Source organism: Xiphophorus maculatus, chromosome 6 (assembly GCF_002775205.1).
Source record: "Xiphophorus maculatus strain JP 163 A chromosome 6, X_maculatus-5.0-male, whole genome shotgun sequence".
NCBI classification, from domain to species: Eukaryota; Metazoa; Chordata; class Actinopteri; order Cyprinodontiformes; family Poeciliidae; genus Xiphophorus; species Xiphophorus maculatus.
In genome coordinates this window covers 25070727-25094285 of record NC_036448.1, presented here as the reverse complement: position 1 = coordinate 25094285, position 23559 = coordinate 25070727, and the positions used below count along the sequence as shown (strand labels likewise).

Here is a 23559-nt window from a genome sequence, read left to right as displayed (position 1 = left end):
CTCACCTTTTAACCAACACATGCAAGAGAAATCACATTACACCAGTTTTGAGCATCACTTCACTGGATACGAAGTTATTTTTAGAGTTCATTTTAAAACTCTGGCCCTTACTTTGAGAGCTCTTCAGAGTCAAGCCCCCTCTTAAATCTCCGACCTGCCTCACATCCCTGCCTGAACCCTGAGGAGCAGATGGGATGGAACCTGTCAGGGTGGAACATGCTGCACTGCTTAACTTCTGTTGACTCTTTTAAGAAGCAACCAGACGTTTCATTCAAACATGTCGCCGTTTCCATGGCTGTGGTTGCATTGTGCTTTATGTTTTTGTTTTACCCCTCCAGGGGGTCTTTGGTGGGCTCTAGTGTCCCTTATATGACAGTGGGCTGACAGGAAACGGGGAAGGAGAGGGGGGAAGACATGTGGCAAATATCGTCGGGTCCGGGAGTCGAACCCACGACGGCCGCGTCGAGGACTCAAGGCCTCCAAATATGGGTCGCGCTAACCACTACGCCACCACGGCACGCCCCATGTATTGTGTTTTTATGCATCTTTGTCTTTTTGTCTTCTGTAAAAAAAAAGCTACCTCAATATCTTTTACGTATGTATCTGCTTATAGAAGACATGTATCATCTTGAAACAAACACTTAAGGACTTACATTTCCTCATTAAGTACACTCTACTCAATCCCTTTTGTACTTTTTTATTTTTAAGGTGTGATATACGTATGTAAAGTTCCTCAAACATATGAGTGCAGTTATCTTTTTAAGTGTGAGTGTGTGTGTGTGATTTCAGTCCCAGAGTTTTTGCATGTGGCCCAGGGTCCCCTGGCAGCTAAAAGCACGACATTCAACTCAATTAGTGGCATGCATAATTGATAGCTGTCTGGGAGTGTATTTGTATTTACACTGGAATTAAAAGCCTCCGGTGTCAGCTATCACATCTGAGGAGCTGTAAGTGTAAATGTGTATGTGTGTGAAACTGCCCTGGAGAAGTGAATGTATAGAGATGCATGTGCATCACAAGGAGCCTTAGAGGATAGAAGATTTTTTTTCTGCTGCAGGGAAAACTAATTCACAGTTAATCTCTCAGCAGCACGACACATTCTTTTGGCTAATAGGTACAAGACGAATGTACAACGCTGCGTTCACTGCAGCTACTTAAAACTTTGATTTAGGCGGATTGGTTACAAATGCATCTTCTCTATTTTCACATTTTTGGACAAAAGATTTAAAGATACTGACCTGTTTTTATATCAAGCTTCGTCAGCAAAATTGAATAAATTTCAAATTATTTCCAACAATCAACAAATACTTTTTACACTGTTCACATTTTGCGTCATTAAACCTGCAAAGTTCAGTATATTATGTTGACATTTGTGTGAAAGAACAATACAAAGTAGTGCATAATTAAGCATGCATGCTGTTTCTTCAATAATGTCCAATAAATGTCAGAGGGCCTTATGGAACAGCTGAAGATAAATTCAACTCAGTTAAACTCAACTTATTAATAATTAGGACATTTTGAAGCCCTTTAGTTGTACTTGAACGGTTGAATACAAAATTTTGAGAACTTAATTAGTAAGAGATGTTGAACCCCAGGTATTCTCCTCCTCCTTCTACTTTATGATGGCCTCCATTTTGTCCATTTGCTTAAAAAGGAAAGTCAAAGTCCAGACATACATATAATTGAGAGTCTGTGAAAAGAATTGGACACTGATGTTCACAGATGCTCTCCATTCAACTTGACCGAGTTTGAGCTATTTGCAAAGAAGAATGGGCAAAGATTTCAAAGGAATTCAAAAATACTCTATAATTCCTAAAGGGAAGTTTCTGTGCTGCATCCGTCTCGAGTTTTGAGTCAAGGGTCAATTACAAATTCATACAACATCTTAGAGATTTAAAAAAAAGAAAAAGAAAATGTGGAAAATGATGAATCTTTCTGATTACTATTTTTTTTACAAATAAAATTCCAATAAGATAAACTTTTGTTTGTAATGTGGTATATTGTGAATGGTGTAAAAAATTTTGTAAAGTGTGGTTTATTAAACCACTGATGAATGAGGAGAAGAAGGATTCAGCTTCTATGCACCACAAATCTGGAATAAACAGAAAACTTCCAAACAGCCAAAACACTCAGTGCCTTTAAGTCTAGAATAAAAACCCACCTGATTAGAGTTGCTTTTGAAACATAATCAGTGAAACATTAATAAACAAACTTATGTGTGACGATAGCACTTGACAAAATGAAATATTTCAATTGTTGACTGTTTTCTATGATTTTTGTTTTTATGAAGTAAAGCCCTTAGATTTTTTACATCAACCTTAATTAAACCAAACAGAAAATCCCTTTAAACGGTGTTACTACGTGAATATGATCCTGAACACAACGTGTCAGACGCCTCCAGCAGACGCCAGTGCGGCAGAGTGCTGAGCAGTCTGATAACCTTGGTCAAAGTCACTGCCGTTGAGCAAAAAAGCAGCAGCAGAGGGGTGACAAATGGCCGTGGCACTGAGTTCATCACCTATTTGATTTAGCAAAGAGAAAACCACCAGTCACCTTCCCTCAGCACCGTTCTGCTACCCCTGACTCGAAGTGGAGGAGGGAAAGTGCTTTCTCCTATTTCCTCCTGGTTTATTTCCCTCCAGTTCGTGCTTCACTTCTGCTTTGAACCTTTTGCTCTCTCGCTTGTATGGTCATCTACGGTTGTTATACTGCTAACACTGTTTCTCCTCTCTGAGAAATAACTGTTGCTTACAGCAGATGCTGCCCTAAAGATTTATTAACTTTCAGTTCATCAGATTTTTTTGCCTCTCTCTTTGAAGGCTGAAATCCCAGTATAAAAATAAATTTTTTTCTTGTCCAAATAAAATTCTTATGCCAAATGTCATTTCCTGCTGATCATTTAGTACTTTAAATGGTAACTGAACAGGTGTTAGACATAATTTATGCCTCTATATTGAGCAGGATCTTTGTTTTTGATGCTTTTAATATATTTGATTATTTTGCATAAGAAATATAATATGTAAATTGTCAAATCCTGAGAAATAGGAGGTGTTCCTTTTCTGTGTTGCTCAAACACGACTAAGGTTAAATTTGTTGGTCTGATATTAATTCATCCAGCTGTAATCTAGTTATATTGTAGCTATTAACACAAATTATGTCCCACAGGATAAAATGGTTTTTATGCCATGGTTTTAAACAGTATTTTACCTTTTATATTGTAATAAAATGTAACCCCGTTACCGTTTTTTCCTTACTTGGTTGCCATATTGTATGTTCTGTCTGACTTGCAACACATTTTTCTTTTTATATTAATTCGCCATTATAGGTAGAATCAGGCTTTTAAATGATGTCTATGTGACTGTTGGCACTACAAAATGTATTTAAAAGGGAGTGCCATTGTCTTTAAAGTCAAAAAGTAATTTTAAACCACCTTTCTGGCTGCTCGTCACAGTAATCAGGCTGATCAGAATTAGAACAGAAATTACAATGTCTACCTAAATACTGCCAGAATTTTAGTGTTTTAAATTACAGTTTTCGTAGTGAATTGTAAGCATCTGGGACTGACCACAAGAAGCTTTTAAATTCCTTGACAGGGTGTCAGTTTATTATGTCTTCTTTCCCAGAAAACATTTCCTCTGGCTGCTTCTTCATCGCTGGATACATTACACATGTACAATTTTCTGTCTATGAACTCAAATTCATGTTGCAAGCATGAATGTCACTATGTTTACCCTTTGTGACGATTCAGTTGTGCTTTGAAGCCAAAGTTTTGGCTTTCCAACTCACGATTTTCACGTATTCCTCAATTTCTAACACGGTATAGAATAAAACGGTTGTTAGCTATAAGCCTGGAAGCTGAGCAGATTTTAACATATGCCTGTGACTTGTAGGTTTTGTGAAGAAGATCAGAGCTGCTGGAGAAACTGTGATGATTGTTGCCAGAGAATCATGACAGAGTGAAACTGTTTTAATGTTGATATTGTTCTTCTTATTATTTTTTACAGTTTCTAGCATAGGTCCATTTAAACATTTTTAATCTGTTTTTACATATTTATTCTAACAAATTGTAACCATTTTATTGAATCTAACCTTCGTTGGTTGCCATATTGTTTACTTTTTCTTACGAACTAAGCAAGAACATCTTAATCAGTTTTAGAGTTTTTTTTTAGTTTTTGACCAAGTTTTTCTAATTCCGGCATGAAGGAGGCAGGAAAGGGAGCAATAGGAGCCAAGAGGGCGGGGTGGGGTGAGTGGCTTGGGGTCAGATGAGACAGAGGGTTTAGGATCCAGTCCATCCATCCTTCAGTACTCCCTTGACTCGGAGTGGGCCGGCGGACAAAGTGATCATTGTTTCCCAGTTGGCGAAGAGTTTTCCACTCCAGTAAAGGTAACGGGACATTTTGATTTCTTACTTTACTGTGTTTACCACAAAGATGATTTCACAGCTAATGAAGTAATTAGTGAACATATGTATTATACTTATTCAAAATACTCTTTTTTAAATATCTTTACAATTTGTATTAATTTATTTTTATTTTGACTATAGATAAAATAGCATTCATAATTAAAGTGGCTTTTAATGCTCCTAAGCTGTAAATGAGCTGAGATAATGTTAAAAATTGTTTGTAAATGTTTATAATTTCCTTTTTGATGGCAGACCATTTCGAAGCTGGCCTTAAACGTTGGCCTAAAGGTGTGAAATATCCCGTGACCCCTGAGTGTCCTCCCACATGAGAGGAAAAAGGGAAATAAAGTAAGAGCTGAGGAGGAGAGATCGTTTTGTTGTTGCTCCAAGATAAGGGGATATTACAGCTTGTGGAAAGGAGCTTATGGCGGAGGAGAGACATGATTCACTGGGGAAGAAGTGAAGTGCTTCTTTCTCGTATAGATGAGCTTTTAGCCTTCCAGGGAGAACGTTGGCTGCAAATCGCAGAGGGGGCGGGGTGTCTATGTGGTGTCTATTGTGTCTATGAGAAGATGATGTGTGTGTTTACCAGGAGAAATTATACAAAACCAACAAGAAGAACAATTTCTGCAGGGGGGAAATTATGCTTCTCCATCCTGATGAGTTAAATATTATCTTATGCACCTCATACGTTTTATGCATGTAATGAATATCATGAACTCAGGCTCACCGGTAACCGAATATATATGACAATAAATAAAAATTCAGTGACGAAGATGCTGAATTATTGCATCTGTTCGTCTGTCTTTGTGACAGATGCAGTGCAGCTGTAACTCCTCAGTCGGGCACCTTTCATCACCTTACTGGAGCCGAGGTAAGATTGTGTGTGTTTGTGCTGATTTTCATCTCGGTTATTTGCATATTTGTGGGTTGACATTTGCGTAGGAGGACTTTTATATGAAAAAAAAAGTTATTATAAATTCCCTCTCTGCAGAACCAGTCTCCGTCTTGCATTTTAATGTGATAAAAAATAGATTATGCGACAGACTGGCGACCTGTCCAGGGTGTACCCCGCCTCTCGCCCGGAACGTTAGCTGGAGATAGACACCAGCACCTCCTGACCCCACTAGGGACAAGGGTGTAAGAAAATGGATGGATGGATGAAAAAATAGATTAAGTCCCAGCTCACATAAAACTCACAGCTGAAGTTATGAAAAATACAGCATGAAGCCAAGTACTGTATGTTGAATGTGCAAAATCTTCCATCTACGTTACAAGTTTTATTTTTTTCTATCATTTTTTCTTTATCTTTTTTGACACAAGCAGAGTACAGTTGTAGATGTTTTTTGGATTGTTATGCAAAGGTTGTGCTGAAGCTTTTGAAAGTCTTTCTACCACAATCCGACTTTTTGCATAAATCCTGCAAATGATTATAATTTAAAAATAAATAGCAATAATAATATATATTTTTAAATATTCTAAGGTTGTCTTGATCAACATTCACACAGACTTATTGTATTTCTGAGACCTCTTCAGCTGCTCAACTAGCTGCAATGTGTAAATACATTGCTAATTACATTTTCTCATTCTTTATAGAACAAATGCAAAAGCTTGGAGCATATTTTTATTGTTTGAAAGATAAAAAATATATTTAAATATCCCAAATGTTTTCAAAATGTATACATATTGGTCTTTATGTGTCAGATACAGTAATTGTATTTTTTTTTTTATTATTTAAAATTCTATACATTTTGGTGCATGTTTAGATAAAAGACCCAATCATTTTTTTCACAGTTCAAAAATCATAATTTTATGATTTTTTTTGTATGCGGTTTTAAAAAGTAAAGCCTTATGCTAACAGTCATCATTTTTAAATATTTTTAAGACCTCAACCTAAGATGTTTGTACATTCATCATAGCCTGTTGTAAAGATTAATCATTGTATTAAATATGTTTTTATCAAAATTCACAATGCATAAAAAAAATTGTTCTACTGTAAAGGTTCGAACAAACCACTAAACTAATTTATTTTTTTCCTATGACATTGAATATGGATTTGGAAAATAGAATAAATTATGCAGTTTTTTTATTGTTTTATTAAATTACCATACACTGTTCAGTTTTTAAATTGCATATTTTTCTGACTGAAGAACTTAGTTTTTTCTTCTGCATGCTAGCTCCGCAGGAAACTTGTGTTCATGTTTTCCTAAAAGAAATGCTTCTTCAAGCTTGTTTCATTTTGGATCCAAATTATTAACAAATATTTTTATTGATTGTATGTATTTGGATGTAAAGCTCTGGTGCTACCACTTTGGAAAAGGTTTAAAATGTAGAAGACACACATGACTGCTGAGCTGCACCGAGTCAGCCCAAGGTTGTTTGAGGCCCCTTGCAGAATTTCATTTTCCTGCGGTTAAATGTACCAGTCAGCTCCAGCATTTCTCATATTCAATTTATTCTTTTTGCAGTTTTTGATGTATGGAAAAAAAAATTAATAACTTTTGACCTTTAATGACTTGAGAATATGCTGAGTGATTTTATAGTCTGTGTCTCAAAAGCTGTAGGAGTTTGATGAGATACAACATCTATAAAAACAAACAAACACAATGGTGGCTTTGATCCAAAATGGCTGACTTCCTGTTGGGTTTGGACCATGGCTCCAAGAGACTTCTTTGTACGTCCTCACAAAATACACATGTGTGGCAGGTTTCATAATTCTGGGTTAAAGCAGAAAGGTTAAATTAAATTCTGGGTTAAATTATCAACCCCAAGCTATTCAGGTTGATTATTGGGCTTGGGGCTGATAATTTAAAGTATTCTAGGGGGCGCTGTAAAGAACTTAGGCCACATCCACCAGAGATTGTTGTGGATTCCTGATGGGGGGCAGATCAGGATCAATCCCAGTGAATTTGGTGCAGCTCGGTTCAAATCCGTGGAATTTAAAGTCAGACACATTGCAACAGTGTCTTATGTGGCTTCACCGCAGACAATAAGCACAAAACAAAACATAGGGGCATGTATAGTATTTGAGTCCGTATGTATAATTGAGTAAATTATATTGGAGAAAATTCCTAATGAATTCAGACTTGTGCAAGAGATTCTTGTTTTAAGTTGCATGTTGCATATATATTCCACAGTGGGATAAGAACAGTTCAAGTACATCATTTGAAACCCATAACCACAATTAGCATATATAAACTTCTGACCAGAACTTTATTCACATTACTTAATAAACATGATGAAATTCTCACCTTCTGACAACAGAAAAGGAAAACAGAACGCAGGAGATTCATGACAGAAACGAAAGTGAGAACTGTTGCACTGGATTGCAACAGATTTCCAAAGTTGCCTGAAAATGTTGACTAATATCAGTAGCAGAGATAGAAAACCACATATTGTACAGGGACCTTTCAAAAACAATATATCATGGGAAAATGAGATACAGTCATTCAGTTTTTCTGTATCTCAGAAAAACCAGGTGTCAAAATCCCTTGAAGATGTTTTCAGCTCTGAAACTTCTCTTCTCTTCAAATGTCTCTTTAGCATGACAAATGCACAAAACCTTCAGATTATAAACTAGAAAATTAGTTGTAGTTAATTGCTAAAGTATGACATGGTATTGAACAGAATAGAAGTAGAGATCATTTTTATTCTTAACTTTAAAATAAACGCAAAATAATTAACTGTTCATCAGAGGTCGAAACAAAACTAAATAATAGAAATAATTATAAAAATCTTTGGTTTAGATATTTGTATAAAATCTGTGTACTGTTTGGTACACACTTGTTTGGTGTTTTATAAGAGCTTCTGTAAATACAAAATACCGACAAGAGGAATAAAACTGCTTCCTATTAATCGACCACCTCTGATCTTAATATTTAATGCAATTATTTTAAACCTCGGTCACAGTAAAGAGATTAGAAAGTGCTGCCATATTTTAATTCGTTTTTAATGAGACAGCAGGTTAACTATTGCAGGTAAAAACACCTGATTTGTTTCATCAAGCTGAACCAAAGCAGCTTGTACAGCAGGTATTTGTAACACGGTTTTTAATGAGGAGTTAAGCTCCTGAACTAAAACACCTGTTAGGAGATAAACCTAAAATAACAAGACGACCTCAGACGAGTTGAATATCTTTTTCCCCCCCGGGGTCCTACCGTGTAATTTGTCCTACCGAGAGCTCTGAGAGGCACAGAGCTTTCCGAATACACAGAAGTATTACTTTTTTTTATTGTACCGACCAACTTAACCAAAATCCTATAATCCATAGCAAGAGAAATCATCAGTGAGGAAAAATATGTTGAACTCAGATTTAGGGATCTGGGACGATGATAAATGGATCTCAAGGGTATTGCCTCAGCTTTTTAATAAGAATCAGATATTTAAAAGAGAACAAACTCTGCTTATCTTTGCTCCTATCTGGTTGGAAACGGCTTTATGCCAGATCAGTTTACACAGTGTGGGAATGAAATGGCTTTAAATTTGGAACGTTTTAATTTTTTATTAAAGCAGTGGAAATGATGGATACCTAATGTGTTAAGAGCCTTTTTTATTAACCACACTGTCGTTGTCTTAATTCAGCTGTTAGTCAGGTTCAGTGAAACACCGCATGAGGTTCTCTAAGGACACATTTGAATAGAAATGATTTCTGCAGAAGGTCAAAATGAGTTGCTTGTGTCTTTTTATCATGAGATAAACTGTTTCCCGCTCTATATGAAATTGGGCTTCAGCTTTGTAATGAAGCCTGTGCAGGAGGTGCAGTGAGACAGGAGTGACAAATTCAAAATGGAGGAGGGTTCAGATCAAGAAGGTGAAAATGAGTTGCTTGTGTTTGGATCGTTTATCGGCAGGTTTGAAAGATGAAGTCAGGCAGGACTTTCCACCGAGTATCAGATATGCAAATGACATTGTGATGTTTAGAGAAACAAAGGAGAGCCTGGAGAGAAAGTGTGCATAAAAAGGAAAGTTTACAATGTAGTTTAAAAATAAGATTCTCATTAGGAGTGACCTAAGTGAAAAAAAGTGGAAAAGTTGAAAAAGCCAACTTTAAAAACTTAGCAAGTTTCCTGACAGGTGAAAAGTTCAAAATAATAAAAAGGAGCAACTTTTCTGCACGCCATTCAGCCTTCCTGTTATCAACAGAAAGTCTTGCTCTCTCACACAACCTGTATGAACCAACAATAAGTCCAAACATCTCATAGAAAACAGTTTTATTTTAAATAACTGTTAGAGTATTAATTGTTTGTAAGTAAAAAGATTTGATTTTCAGTCTGGTGGATGAAATTTCTCTGCTTAAATTTGGTGCAGGGTTAAAAATATTTTTTTACAGTACTGTGTAAGGTATGAATTGCCCACACTGTAGTCTCTTTCTTTGTTTTATCAAAGTAGCCAGAATTTCTCATGATATTTTATGGTGGTCTTAATCAACAATTCTTTAAAGTTTGGATTATTGGGAGGGTGAAATAAGGAACAGACTGAGGGGTCCAGTTGAAGTTTCTACTAGTTTTATACACTGCTCAAAAAAATAAAGGGAACACTTAAACAGGTGTTTAACACTTAAAGTGTTCCCTTTATTTTTTTGAGCAGTATAGTTTGACATTTCATCTCCTTCCCACAGCAGTGCTGTTTCCTGACTGGGCCTACAAACCAGCCTGGTCTCCTGGTTCCAGGCAGGTCCAGCTGTGGCACTTCCTATTGGAGCTGCTGGGCTGCGGCGAGGGCGGAGCCATCGGCTGGGGGGGCGAGTGGGGCGAGTTTGTCATCAGGGACCCCGAGAGGCTGGCCAGACTGTGGGGGGAGAGGAAGGGCAAACCACACATGAACTACGACAAGCTGAGCCGGGCGCTCAGGTAAAGACTTACCATTCCTATATATGAGCTGATCCTGCCTCAAGCTGCTGCGCTCAATAAATTAAAAAAAACCCTCCTTGGCAGTACAAGTTGTACGTATTAAAATGTAGCATCCAAAATGCCTCTTAGATGCACATTGCGTCTGTGAGGAAACAAGCAACTAAAGTGCCCTGGAGGGACTGGAGTGCACACATCAGCATTTCAGTCTGACACAGAAACACGTTTTGCTTGCAGATACTACTACAACAAACGCATCCTGCACAAGACCAAAGGGAAAAGATTCACCTACAAGTTCAACTTCAGCAAACTCATCCTCGTCAACTATCCAGGGTACCTGCCTCCGTCCAGCCATCAGGTCCTTATCAACAATTTACAGGGTTTCAGGTTGCTTTTTGTCATCTGCATTTCCTAAATAATTCGGTAAAAATCACAAAACCTTCCTAAAGTTATTTGATAAAGAGTTTTAAAGCCACATTTTTAGAAAGAAGACGCTGTTCTCCCTTCTTTTATTGGCAGTCCTAGAAAAGATATGCAAAGTAAACTCAGACTTTATTGCAGTAGCAGAATTTACCACATCACCGGGCAACATTGAGACACACAGGACAACAACCACATAACAATAATTCATATAAAATAAAATCTTCTAAAGCATTTTTGTTATTTACATTTAACATTTTAAGCTAATCAAAATGAGTCTGACTTGTTTATTAATAATTTATGACTTCCTGTTTCGCTTTTCAAAATGGGAACAAAAACCCCAGGAGAACATGGGATTCAAATGGTAAGCTTCAAAAAGTGTGTTGAACTTTTAAAGTGAGGAAATGACCAAAGAAAAACCTTAAATTCAAGACATCATGGTCCTAAATGATTTAAACAAACAAAAATTAAACATCAACTTCACCTCTTCAGGCTGAGGGCCTGTTAGAGTGAATTTTATCCTAAACTCGTTGGGTCAGGGTTAAAGTTCACAGCAGGGGCAGCGATATTTATGGTACACGTTTGATGTTTAATATAGAAATAAACCTGCTAAAATTAAAGGTGCATGAAAAATGTCTTCACTGGAGGGAAGCATCAATTCATTCTAAGGCTTTTAAAGCTATAATTACCTTAAATGCTTCAAAGTAAAACATTTTTCCTCAACTTAACAGTTTTACAATCTGAATACCTGAAAATCTATTAAATAATGTAATACTGTATAAATCAAGCGTCTGACTCACCAAAGAAGGGAGGGAGTAGGTTAAAGGCTGAAGTCAGGGTAATTATTTTATAAATTCTGCAATTGTAAGGATTATTAAAGAGGCAATTTGCAATTTAAAGGTAAAATGTGCTGCCTAAGCATGTAAAAATCTTATCCTTTTAGTTAGAAAGTGAATTACAGAATTCCATTTTTAATGTCACAAAACTGAGGAACCACTTTCCTCCTTTTGTTTTTTTTAACCCTTCAGATCCTTTCATCTACATTCCTCACAGTTTTTAAAAAGTTTGAAAAGTTAAACGATGAGATTGCAATTAAACCTCCAATTTTAATTCAAATTAATACACCAAAAAAAACACAAGTTCTGTTGAGAAATGTGCATGTTTTTTTAGACAAAATGGATCAAATGTGTTCAGTGTGTGACTGCAAGAACAACCTGGACTCTTTACTCCAAGCAGTCGCAGGCCAGGATTGGAGTAATCTCGGAATAACCCAGGCTGTCCATGAATTAGTCCTCGTATGGATCGCAGCATATGCTGCTCCCAAACCTCTATACGTCATGCAGAATTAGCCGTGACAGAACAGATGTGCTCGTTCTAACAGCCACGTGCACTGATGCTTCTCCATATGACCACAGATGCTGCTCATGGAGCTGTGCTCCGATAACAAGTTCAGAGAGTCTTCTCCTTATTCTGCAAGACAGTGTGACTAAATCATTCCAAAAGAAAAAAAAAAGAATCAATTAATCAAATCTCAGAACAGTTCTCTCCTTTAATTTAATCAATATTAAATGGGCCTCAGGGTTTCGCTTCTATTGGTGGAGAATGTTCTCCAAATTCTCTGAATTTTTGACAGCCGAGCTCCCCTGCTGATCAAATGATTTAGCATTAAATTAGGAATGAGTACATTTCCAGAAATAATAATAATAAAAAAAACTTTGCAGTTTCAGTTTCTTTTCCATCATTTTGCAAGCAATTTCTCTTTTTTCATGTTTCATGCTTTCTGTTTAAAACATGTGGTGTTCCTAATGTTTTGGCTGAATGTTGGCAGACTACATTGTGTTGATGGTTTCTTCCATCCATCCATCCCTCCATCCATCCTTCCATCCCTCCATCCGTCAGCTGGTCCACAGGGCCCCGCTATGCCTCCCATTCCTCCCCTCGGAGAGTGGCCTTCCTCTCTGTGGAGGAGCAGGATCATTGATAGACAGAGGTAATCATAGTGAATAAAAATCACATCTTTAGCTCCTCCAAAGATGTGATTTTCTTGCTCACACATCTGGAACCAGCTGGATTATTTTTCCTAACCAACATATTTTTTTTAATGAAAAATACAACAAAAGCTAAAAATCTGTTGGTCTGAAGGAGAAATTGAAAAGGTGTAATACCACACAATTAATCACCAAATATTGCAGAAGTACTTATTATCTGTAGCTCCTTTTAGCTCCTATTACAAGGACACAGTTTCTGTACTTGAATGCATTTCAGGCTGAAACTTAGTGACTATATATGAAAATAAATGTTTACATACAGTCACTATGAATATCATTCTGACACATCAGAAATTCAGAAAACGTGTGCTTCCAGTATTTATTTTTTATTTGTATACAAAATACAAAATTATTCAAATGCATATTTATAGACCCTGAATTATTGGTGAATTCATGTGAACTTTTCCTTGGCAGTGTTATGCAAAACTAAATTCAACCTTGGTTTTAAATGTTGTTTCTGGCAAAGTGGGTAATTTTTTTTGAAAAAAATGTAATTAAAATAGACAAAAAAATCATGAATGCTAATAAATCACTACCACTGCTCATCTTGCTTTTGCTAATTGCAATAACTATAAATTCTTCTTTTTTATATTTATGTATCATGCATGTAATGAATGAATTTTGTCTCTGAATAAACTTAAAGCTAATTTTCATGAAAAAAAAGTTTCTTACATATTTGTTAAAATTGTCGCCAGTAAAACTGTCAATATTGTATGAGATAGACAATCTGTGAAAAGCTCTGGACAAAAGCAACCAATCAGAGCCAGGAGGAGGGCCTTAGCGATGTCAGTCAACCTTATGAACTAGTTGTTGAATATAATATTGGTGGAGAAACAGCTTACCGTCACAGGAAAACAGTTTAACCGCAGTTATCGGTGGTCGTGCTAACTAGCCTTAGCATTCATAACAGGCTGTGCTGACAAGGAGAAGCTATATGGGTATGACTGACAGCGCTAAGACCTGCCTACTGGCTCTGATTGGTTGTTTCTAGTTAAGATTGTAAGAGGTTTCATACCGTCATGACATAGTGAGTGTTTCAGCAATTATGTAAAAAAAAAAATTAAAGTTATATAAAACTGCATGTAACTTTAATAACAGACAATCTGTGGAAAAAATTAGCTAACTAGAAACGACCAATCAGAGCTAAGAGGCAGGTCTCAGCAATGTCAATCACATGTTCATATAGCTGCTCATCTTCTTTCACTCTACCCCTTGCTGAGACCCTCCTCCTGGCTCTGATTGGTTGTTTTTGGTCGGGAACACCGCATTTCTTTAGAGGACAGCACGGGGAGGAGGTGGAGGAGATCCATTTTTTCACAGATAATCTGTCTCATAACAAACAGTCACGACAGTTTCAACAAATATGTAAAAAAGAAACCCATATTCTTTATAAGAGTTACATACTGCAGCTTTAAGGATAGCTGAGTGCTTCATGGATTGGAAAACGGTTTTGTTATTGTGACGTTGACAGATTAAAATTGTGTGTCTGCGCGCCGCTCGTCTCACCGGAGACTCACATGATTGATGTTCCTCCTCCACAGCTGCTGGGCCTCTGCCTCACACCCTCCTGCTCCCCAAGCCGCTCCCGGTGCCTCAGCCCCTCCACGGCCCCTTCGCCTTCATCCCCGCTGCCGCTCGCCCGGAGGTCGGCCAGAGAGAGCCCAGGGAGTCGGGTCTAAATGCAAATGGCTGGCTGCACAGAAGCTCTGCAGACTGGGACATGAATCCCCACATAAGCTGGAACCTGTCAGGAGAGAAGCAGCAGGACGACGACAGAGTGGGGAAACATGCAGACTGAGGACAGGGAATACAAATGAAAGACTTTCTTTCATTAAATCTCTCCAGTTTAATTATTTTTGTCTTTGTTTTGAGTCATTGTGGCATAGTTTAGTACCTGTGGATTAAAATTCACCACATTTGAAGACTATTTATGGGCTTGGACTTCCTTTTTAATAGAACTACTGATAAACCCTGCATCTTTTATGGGGTGGCAGGGGAACTAAACTTGTAAACAATTACCAACATAGGACTTGTGTTTTGGTAAATAAATCAATGCACTTGCAGCATACATTATTTAGCTGTTTGTCTTGCTTCCTATACCCCTGCTTTGAGCTTTATGAAAATGATATGAGTGGTATGCCATAAATGATGCATTCAAACAGGGACTGAGGAATTTTCATCAAAGTGGGTCCCACATGTCTGTCATCTATGCAGCATCAGGACCAGCTCCCTCTTCTTGCAGTTACCACTCCAACAGAGCAGGGGGCAGTAAAGCGTTTGAGATGCAGAAGACCTTTTACAGGGTTTGCTCCTTTACAGTTAGCCGGTGAATGAACCGGGCAGAAGGGATGCCGAAAAGTGAGGGAGGAGTCTGAAAAGCGTTTTAGTGCTGGAAGAGTCGTTCTCTTAAATCAGGAAGATAAAGCCACAGCAGTTTAAGTTAATTAAGTTAGCCTTAAGGGTTGGAAGACAATTTCACTCGTTTTAGTTAGCTGTGTTTCTTTAGCAGGACTCGAAATTTAAGTAAAAACAGAACTAGTACATTTTTATCTTATATATCATGAATAGAATTTTTTATGAATGTAGATTTTTCTTTTCTTTTAAAATATCGTAAATCAAAATTTTCAGTTAAATATGTGATCCCGATATTTGAAGGCCACGTAAGGACGATAACTCTCATTAAAATAAAAAATAAATCAATAACTTTATAGATGTAAATAAATAATACACCAAAGCTTGTAATTTCTTCTTTTAAATTCACAAATTACATTTATTTTCATGAAAAAAAAAAACCCGCCACCGACCCTTTAGTGCGCCGCTCGTCTCACCGGCTGGCGAATGGCGCAAAGCCCCATTTCAGAGGGGAAGCTATGTAGAAGGAAGATGTTTCACTCTGATAATATTTTTGGATATCATAAATGGGTTCATTATTTTTTTGTACTCCCATATTCATTTTGTTACATCTCATAAATATTTAAATGTAAACGACAAAAAACAATTAAAAATAAATGATTTCCCCCAATACTTATTTAACTGTTTCGCATTTTCATTTTTGATTTTGTGTATAGCGTAAAATAATGTATAAAATGCCAGACATGCCATTCATCTACGTTCTGTCACAATTACAGAAACGATTACCAATTTTATTTAGCTATTTCTTTTTTTTTTCTTTTTTTTGTTTTCAGACCGAAACGTTAGTTTCAAGTTATGTCACGTTATTTTTAGGGAAACGTGACTCCTCTGTTATGTTTTAGGATCTTTGACTGACATGTCATTTTGGCGCCGAATATTCAGTTATTATACCGCTCTGTAGCGCGGGAGTTGTATGTTTTCGCGTATACATGTTGGAGCCGAACTATAGTTAATTACTAAGTTTTAATTCAGCATCAAGCGAAGAAAGTGTTTAAAGACAACATGCAGCGGAGCATCGCGTAAGTAACGACTGTGTAAACAGTTTAAAGTTTTAATTTACTGTGTTGAAGGAGTCTATGTGTCTTTAATGTAACAAACACCCACGTAATATGTGTTATATGTTGTTTTTGCTGTTAAATTGTGTGTTAAAACGGTTCCTACCGCGACCAATAGCAGTGTATTTGTGTCAATAGTTGTAAGCTAGCACTAGCATAACATAGTTATAGCTAACTGTGGTTTAGCTCTCAAAAATGTTTATGAAAGTGAGACTCTTATCTTAACGTGGAGGTTCTGGGACGCTTAAGTTGTTAAAACATAGTGGTTGTGAAGAAGCTTTATGATGCTAAGCACTTGAATACACCCAAAGCAAGCTAGCAAGGTTAAAACACGGAAAAGCCACAAACATCTACGTGTTTATGGGGTTTTAAGCTTGTATAGCAACACAAAGTTGCTCCGTAATTGTCAACTGGAAGTATAATGTTGTTGGACTGTTTCGTGAAAACGTGTTGCCTCTTAAATTTAAAGGATCTATTCATATTCCTGTTCTAGATCGTTTTTTCAGCCCAGGAGCAAGGCTAAAGACAGCCAGAAGAAAACTGCAGATGAACCATTGAAAAAGTAAGTTGTTTTTCCATGTTAAATCACATATAACGAGACAATGCTGCAGTTGTTTCATCTATCTATCTATCTATCTATCTATCTATCTATCTATCTATCTATCTATCTATCTATCTATCTATCTATCTATCTATCTATCTATCTATCTATCTATCTATCTATCTATCTATCTATCTATCTATCTATTTTCATCACAAAACTCACCCTCCGTACTCAAAATCCACTGTTTGTTTACCAGATTCCATCTTATGAAGTTCATAAATAAAATTGCTGTCATTTTATTTGCCTATATACACGTAGCAAACTGTCTAGGGAACTTTAAAAGTAAATTTGAGTCTAGTATGTATTAATATCGTTTTGCATTAAATTCTCAGCATAAATAATTTTCTCTCAAAACACTATTAATTGGACATTTTAAAAAAGGTAATCTGTTTACTTTTATATTGACAATTTATAACAAACTGCACGTATTTGAAATACTTACAAGTTAATCTTAAAATTTTAGAATATTGAGAAGGAGTTCAATAGTTTTGCCATTCTTTTCTATAAATGAAACCAGTTCTAGAATAGCTCTGCTCACATCGGAGTAGCAAAAGCAAATGAGATGGATTAGCTTACTAACAGTTGATTGTGTCCTTTAGTGCATGTTACTGAGGAATATTGTCTCTGTTGTCCTGATATTGAGCTGTTAGCATATCATACTGCAACAGTCTTCAGTCAGAGGCCTCATCAGGTTCGTTGTAAGACTGAGTGCTACTGGAGATCCCTTCTCCCCACAGCATCACCATCCACAACGACTGCGTGACATGAATTTGGTCAACATTAGTTTCCCTTTGGGATAAATGAAGCATTTTTTAAATTGAATTGAATATTGTATTGAATCATTAAACAGAGAGAGGGATATTCGAATGTTTATTCATTGTAATCTGGTAGTTATGACTGACAAATAAATAATCATGCAGGTTTTATTGGTACCGTCCTAATAATTATCCAAAATTACTGATAAACTAATAAATTTATTATTAACACCATAAAAAGTTATTGAAACATATTTTACATTTTTTTATTTATTGTGATTTAGCTAATGTAGATAGATTTTTAGAGCATATAAAAAATTAAGTCTTTTCCTACCAGTAGGTATTTATCCTATTATCTATGATTTATTGTGATACATTTCTTATAGGAATTTTTATTTAACATTGTCAAGATAAATTACAATTGATTATGTTTAAAGCCCTCCAAAACTGTCCATATTGTTGGGATTGTTTGTTTTACTTTTATTCTCCACTGTTTATTTAACAAAAGTGTACCAGTAGATATCAATACATTTGAAAATATGATTAAATGCGGTTACTGTGTGCAGTTTACTGATACAAATCACACTTCTTTATGTGAATGAAGCATGTTACAAATGGGAATGTTTCTCAAGAGCAGTATTTGTGTTTGTGGGGCTATAATTGCTGCGACACACTAAAAAAAGAAGTAATAAATAGTTCTTATCGTCACATTTATCATTATTACAACAGTACCACAAAATATCGTGATAAAACCTTCATCCCATACCGCTCTCCACTGGTGATCAAACTATTTTTGATATATTTTGGCTGAATGCTAATGTTTTATAAAAGCTCTGTCTTAATGGGGATGAAGCTGCCTGAGTGTGAACTTATTTTCTGACACTCGTTGCAGTTAGAAGCTGATCAACATGAGGAACATATGCGGTTTTGGTGGAATAGCAGTTCTATGTAGATGTGTGAATTAGTTTTTGAAACCGTTAATGATCAGAAGATGCTGTGAAAACTTTTCTGCTCAATCTGGAGCTGCTTTGAAGATGATGTGTTCATTATCACTGTAGTGTGTAATCTTTAAAGCAAGTCTTAAGACTCACTTTAATTGACTCGCCTTTATGTAATGACCCTCTTCACAGCTGTGACCGCTTTCCTTTATTTCTTTGATTTTATTTTATTTTTTCACTTCTTTTCCTGCTGACCCCCGTCTTTTTTTCCCTTTAATATCCTTCGCGTGTGGTTTGTGTTTATGTTCCTCACCGGTTTGTCTTTGCGTGTTTCCAGGCCCATAAAGAGCCCCTTGAAGGTGCAGAACGGCGTCCAGGAAGCGGATTCGCCGATCAAGAAGGTCGCCAAGCGCAGCCGGCAAATCGTGGACAGCGACGAAGACGAGGTGCCGCTTGTAAAAGAACAAGGCGACAAAGGAGCTCCCGCTAAAACCGAGAAGGTAAAAACGCCCGTAATAAATCCACTGGAGCTGCTGTAATGAAGAGCTCCCACAGGCTTATCATTGGCGTTTTGTTTATTTAGTGATGGGGGACATCACTGTTACACATCATTGTCAATAAGCTCCATTTTGAAAAGAGCTGATTATCAGCGTTGGCTGGCATTCAACCACCTGTTATTTGATAAACACTCCTCTTAACCGCCCCGCTCACTTTGCGGGGTGACGTGTCTGCAATTATTCATTATTTTCTCTCGGAGGGGAGAGAGTGTGATGGATATGCGAGGTTAGTCGGTGTGACCCACCACTCTGCTTGTTTATGTGTGGCCAGGTGGTAATAATACATCCTCTCCTGTCCTGTTGGCAGCAGAGCATCTCCAGTAGAGATAATGTCAGTCGGCACCTGATAACTGCTTTTGTCTGCGATTTATCTGTTGGTTCAATTCACTGATGTCTAATTGCTCCTCTGAAACATGTAAAAACAGTGTCCAAAATTAACTAGAAAGAGAATTTATAGGCCAGTTATAGGTTTATAACTATAAAGGTGCCATAAAATGAGGCCTAAAAGAGATGAAGTGCTTGTCAGGGCCATTGGTGTTAAGACTGCTGTGGAAAAGCTCTTGATTCTGTCAGATTTCTTTTGTTCTTTGCAATTTTGTTGCACTTAAATGTTTCATATGATCAGAAAAAAATCGTATCTGATAGCAGACATGTCGATCTTCCTAGCTGCTTTTCCTTTGACCATGTAATTGAGCAATAGAATGTTTTGAAAATTAATTTGCTTAAAGGGAGCATGTCAATTTAGAAAAAAATTGTTAGGTGTTTTTTAGTTTTTATTTCAGAAAACTGCAAGGGAAACAAATTTTTCACATCACGAGTCACATGATCAACCAGATTTTACTACTGGCAGAAAAGACGAAGAAGTCGATGAAGAATCATGGTGCTGCGTGTTTTTTAATGACTTATTGCCTGAATAAGATTATTCACATGTGATTTTAACTTTGCATTTCTTTGCGTTTTTTTTTTGTTTACTTTTCTTTTTGTTGTTTTTTTTTGTTTGCTTTCAGAATATACACAAAGTTGTGTGCACATTTGTAATGGAAATCAGCTTGTGTTTTTCAATTCAATCCCAATCTTTAGGATCATGACTCAATTCAGAAACCAATTTTTGTATTTAAATGATCTGGAGATTCTGTTTAAATTATGTGACTGACAAGAGGACAAGATTTTAGTCTAAAAAAAAAAAACAATAATTATTTTAAAAAATTGTCGGCATTTAATTGACACCTGATACCGACTCTATTATTTTTTTGTGTTTTATTTTTATTTTGTTTTATCTACATATTGCTATTACCATTATTATTTTTTGTATTGTTTCTTTGCTCTCCTTTTATCCATTTATTCTATAATGTTATTGTTTTTTACAGCACTTTGGCGCAATTTTAAACCTGTTTTTAAAAGTATAATTAAATTTGACTTTGGCAACAATCTATAAGATTCCATACTGTATCAAATTCCAAAAGTTTATAAATCTATGAAAAACAGTTTGTGCATAAAATTCTGTAACTTCAGTTACCTGTATTAGGTTAGCTTAGATGCTTGGCTTTTTCTTGAATAAAAAAAACATTAAGAACAAAATATTTTATTCCTTGAAAATATTCTCAAAACAATAATGTTATCGTTGTTTGCAACTTCTGGGACAATTTATCATCCAGCAAAATTTGTAATCACGACCGACCTAAGAACAACAAAAACTCTCTTCAAGCTTTTATGTTTTCGCCATTTCAGTTCTTTCAGTTAAATGGTTTCAAATGAAATTGTAGTCAACTATTTTCCAACAAATGTTTCCTGTAAAACCCTTTTTTAAATCAGCTCTACCTTTGGAGCTTTCCGTTTCTCCTGGATTAGATTCTAATTAGATTTTAATGCGAGATAAACAACTTTGTTCCTGTTCCCTCCATCAGGGTCATGTTTTTCTTCCTGCAAGCTGCAGCTAAATAGCCATGATGTCTTATTGCCAGTTTCAAAGGTGTGTTTGTGGAAATGAAGCTTTATGTGGAAATAACCCTGGAACAAGTGATTATTAAGGCCTAGGAACGGCTAAGAGGTAGTTTCCAGTTTCTGCAATGAGTCGTTTTCTTTTCATCCTTGAATTATTTTCCTTCTTTTAATCGCTAAAATCTCTAAGTCGGGATTTAAAAAAGAAGTTGTTGTTTTATAGATGAACGTTCCAGCAATTGCTTGTGATGCTTAATTTATTAAGACTACAAGCAGCATGTATTTAGAGGCTGATTTAAAATTACTGAGTGCTTTCTGTAAAAGATGGAGAAGATTTGATTCGAATGAAACTGAACATTTACTCTGGAGCTGAATCTGGTCTGTGTGAGACGCTCTGGATACTCTGGATGTGTGTTGTGTTTTTTATTTTTCTCTGTTGGCTGTTAGCTTCTCTGTTTAAAGCTTTAAATCTGCTCTCAGTCATGTAGTCTCATCATGCATCCTAATTTTGTATTTTTTTATGATTGGAAAATGTCTATTTATTTAAATATCTTAAATAAGTTTCTTTTAAAACTGATCAGTGTTTAAAAGAAAAAAATTTGTATCTTCCATCCCTTTTAGTAACAATTACTGATGCTTCTGTTTGTTTTTCAGACGGATGATGTGTTCAAAGCCATACTCACCCCGTTGTCTCCAACGCCGGCCCCATCCATACCCGTAACCCTGGAAACCCCGGAGACGTCGGCCTCCTCAACGTCGGCCTCCTCAACGTCTTCAGGGACGCCCAGTACTCCCAGTTCCACCTCCACGTCTAGAATTGTGAAACGCAAAACTGGTCAGTATCCAATCGGAGTGGATTTTCATAAATACAAACCTCAGAATAACTTTCCATTTCATAGTTTTTTTCTCATTCTAACTAAAATGCACCTTCATTTTTATTTCATGCATTCAGGGATGTGTTTTAGGGTTTTATTTTATGGAGACAATGAGCCTGGTTCTCTGATTGGCACATATTAAGAGAATAACCTTTGAAAACCTTTTGTTGTCTCAAACTCCTGTTGTTCTTTTATTCTGAATCAGCCCAAAAAATCTGAAATCATCTTAACTGAGTTATTTCTTTTAATATACAGTATCTAAAATTTCTGCAGTGTTTAAAACAAAAAAGGAATAAATTTCAAAGTCTAATTCTTGAAATCCTTTAAAATGCTCATATTTCAACTCTCAACAGCCTGAAACAGTATTTAAGTTAAATGTTAAAGTTTTACATTTATCAATGAATTTTCATGAATATTTTCATTTTTATATATATTTTTAGGTTTATGGTTCTTAAAAATTTTAATTAGGTCAAACTCTGAGAAACTAATTTAAGTTGACAATTTTATACTTAACCATATTTTTTAAAATTTGTTAAATAAAAACAATCGGGTAGACATGTTAACTAGTTTTTTCTTTTTCAATAATTTGTGTGGGTCTTAAATGTGAATTATAATCTTAAAATGTCTTAAATGTACTGAAACTTGAAAAGACCCGTTTTTCTAGATTAAAAAAAACATTTTTTGAGTGTTTTTTGTAAAGTTAGAAAAGCCGATCAGTGTCTAAACACTGGTGCATAGAGACACTCTGATCAGGATTAACCTGGTTTTAACTCTCTTTTTTTTTAAATTATTTTTTAACATTTAAAAGAAAAATAGTGCTGCACTTTTTTAAGCTAATTGTTTTAAATCAAACCGAAAATGAAGAGATTTACTTGGCAGATGCATGAAAGCATATGTCCACAATCTTTTACCTTATGAATTTATTGTTGTACAACAACCACTAAGTGGCCAAAAGTGTCTAAAATTCTTCATTTAAATGTATCTTATAATACAAGTTTTAGTTTTCTTGTTTCCAGTAAAAAAAAGAGACAGATTCTCATCAACTGAAAATCAGTTATTGTACAAACCAGCTTCCTTTGGTTCGGTTTTCTTTCATTCAGAATGCTGCAGCTGCTTGTTGTTCCTGTTGTAAGACGTGAGTTTGTTGGTCTGAGCTCAGATTAGGAATCACAGCTTCAGACGTTTTCCCAGTAAACTTCTCAGTGCGCTTACTTCCTGCTCAGTCATTGTTAGCAGCCAGCCGCACTTAGCAGCTCTCTCTCTTTTAATGGTAATTTCACATGCAGTTTATGGAGTCGGAGCACAAACAGCCTGTATTGATTTTCTCAGACAATTCTGCAATAACTGACAGCTGGGCAACATATTAGTCTCCACTTATACCTCCTGCTGACTCAAATGGGGGATTTTTATCAGTGTAAGTGGACTAGTTTGAGAAACTCTTCTGTAGAAATGTAGTTTAACCAGAACCGGTGTGTATCCAAATGACTTACAGTGGCAGTTTACCATCACTTTAACATTGACCAAATAAAAGGACACAAACAAGTTTTTTCTCACTGTCTGAAGTTACATCAGACCAAACTTTTCTTGTTTTATCTTTGTTAGAATTAACCAAATTATTTCTATTTGCTAAATAATCTAAACAATTTTTAGAGATTTTTTTTGTAACTTCCTTCAAATTCAGTAGTTTAAATAAATTTGTTCTGTAT

At 36.1% G+C, this 23559-nt stretch overlaps 2 protein-coding genes across 8 annotated transcripts in view; both read left to right on the top strand.

The window, feature by feature from the left end:
- Positions 1 to 527: 527 nt before the first annotated feature.
- On the top strand, positions 528 to 14777 carry LOC102222757 (ETS translocation variant 3-like protein). 7 transcript variants are annotated; one of them, XM_023334821.1, is made up of 6 exons: positions 528 to 4387; positions 5222 to 5279; positions 10023 to 10254; positions 10489 to 10584; positions 12500 to 12661; positions 14261 to 14777. In XM_023334821.1, exons 2-6 carry the CDS (start codon positions 5222 to 5224, stop codon positions 14622 to 14624), a joined length of 912 nt encoding a protein of 303 aa, XP_023190589.1. In that variant the 5' UTR covers positions 528 to 4387; the 3' UTR covers positions 14625 to 14777. The 7 variants fall into 7 exon arrangements, with proteins under 7 accessions (XP_023190589.1, XP_023190587.1, XP_023190588.1 ...); XM_023334819.1 differs by having other exon boundaries at positions 4658 to 5279; XM_023334820.1 differs by having other exon boundaries at positions 528 to 4753.
- A 1211-nt stretch (positions 14778 to 15988) lies between these two features.
- Positions 15989 to 23559, top strand: part of lig1 (DNA ligase 1) — a 72909-nt gene continuing 65338 nt past the window's right edge. Inside the window, exons 1-4 of the mRNA XM_014474865.2 lie at positions 15989 to 16150; positions 16680 to 16748; positions 18821 to 18983; positions 21633 to 21813. Coding sequence (XP_014330351.1) covers positions 16134 to 16150; positions 16680 to 16748; positions 18821 to 18983; positions 21633 to 21813 — 430 coding nt within the window. The 5' untranslated portion in view covers positions 15989 to 16133. The remainder of the gene's footprint in view (positions 16151 to 16679; positions 16749 to 18820; positions 18984 to 21632; positions 21814 to 23559) is intronic.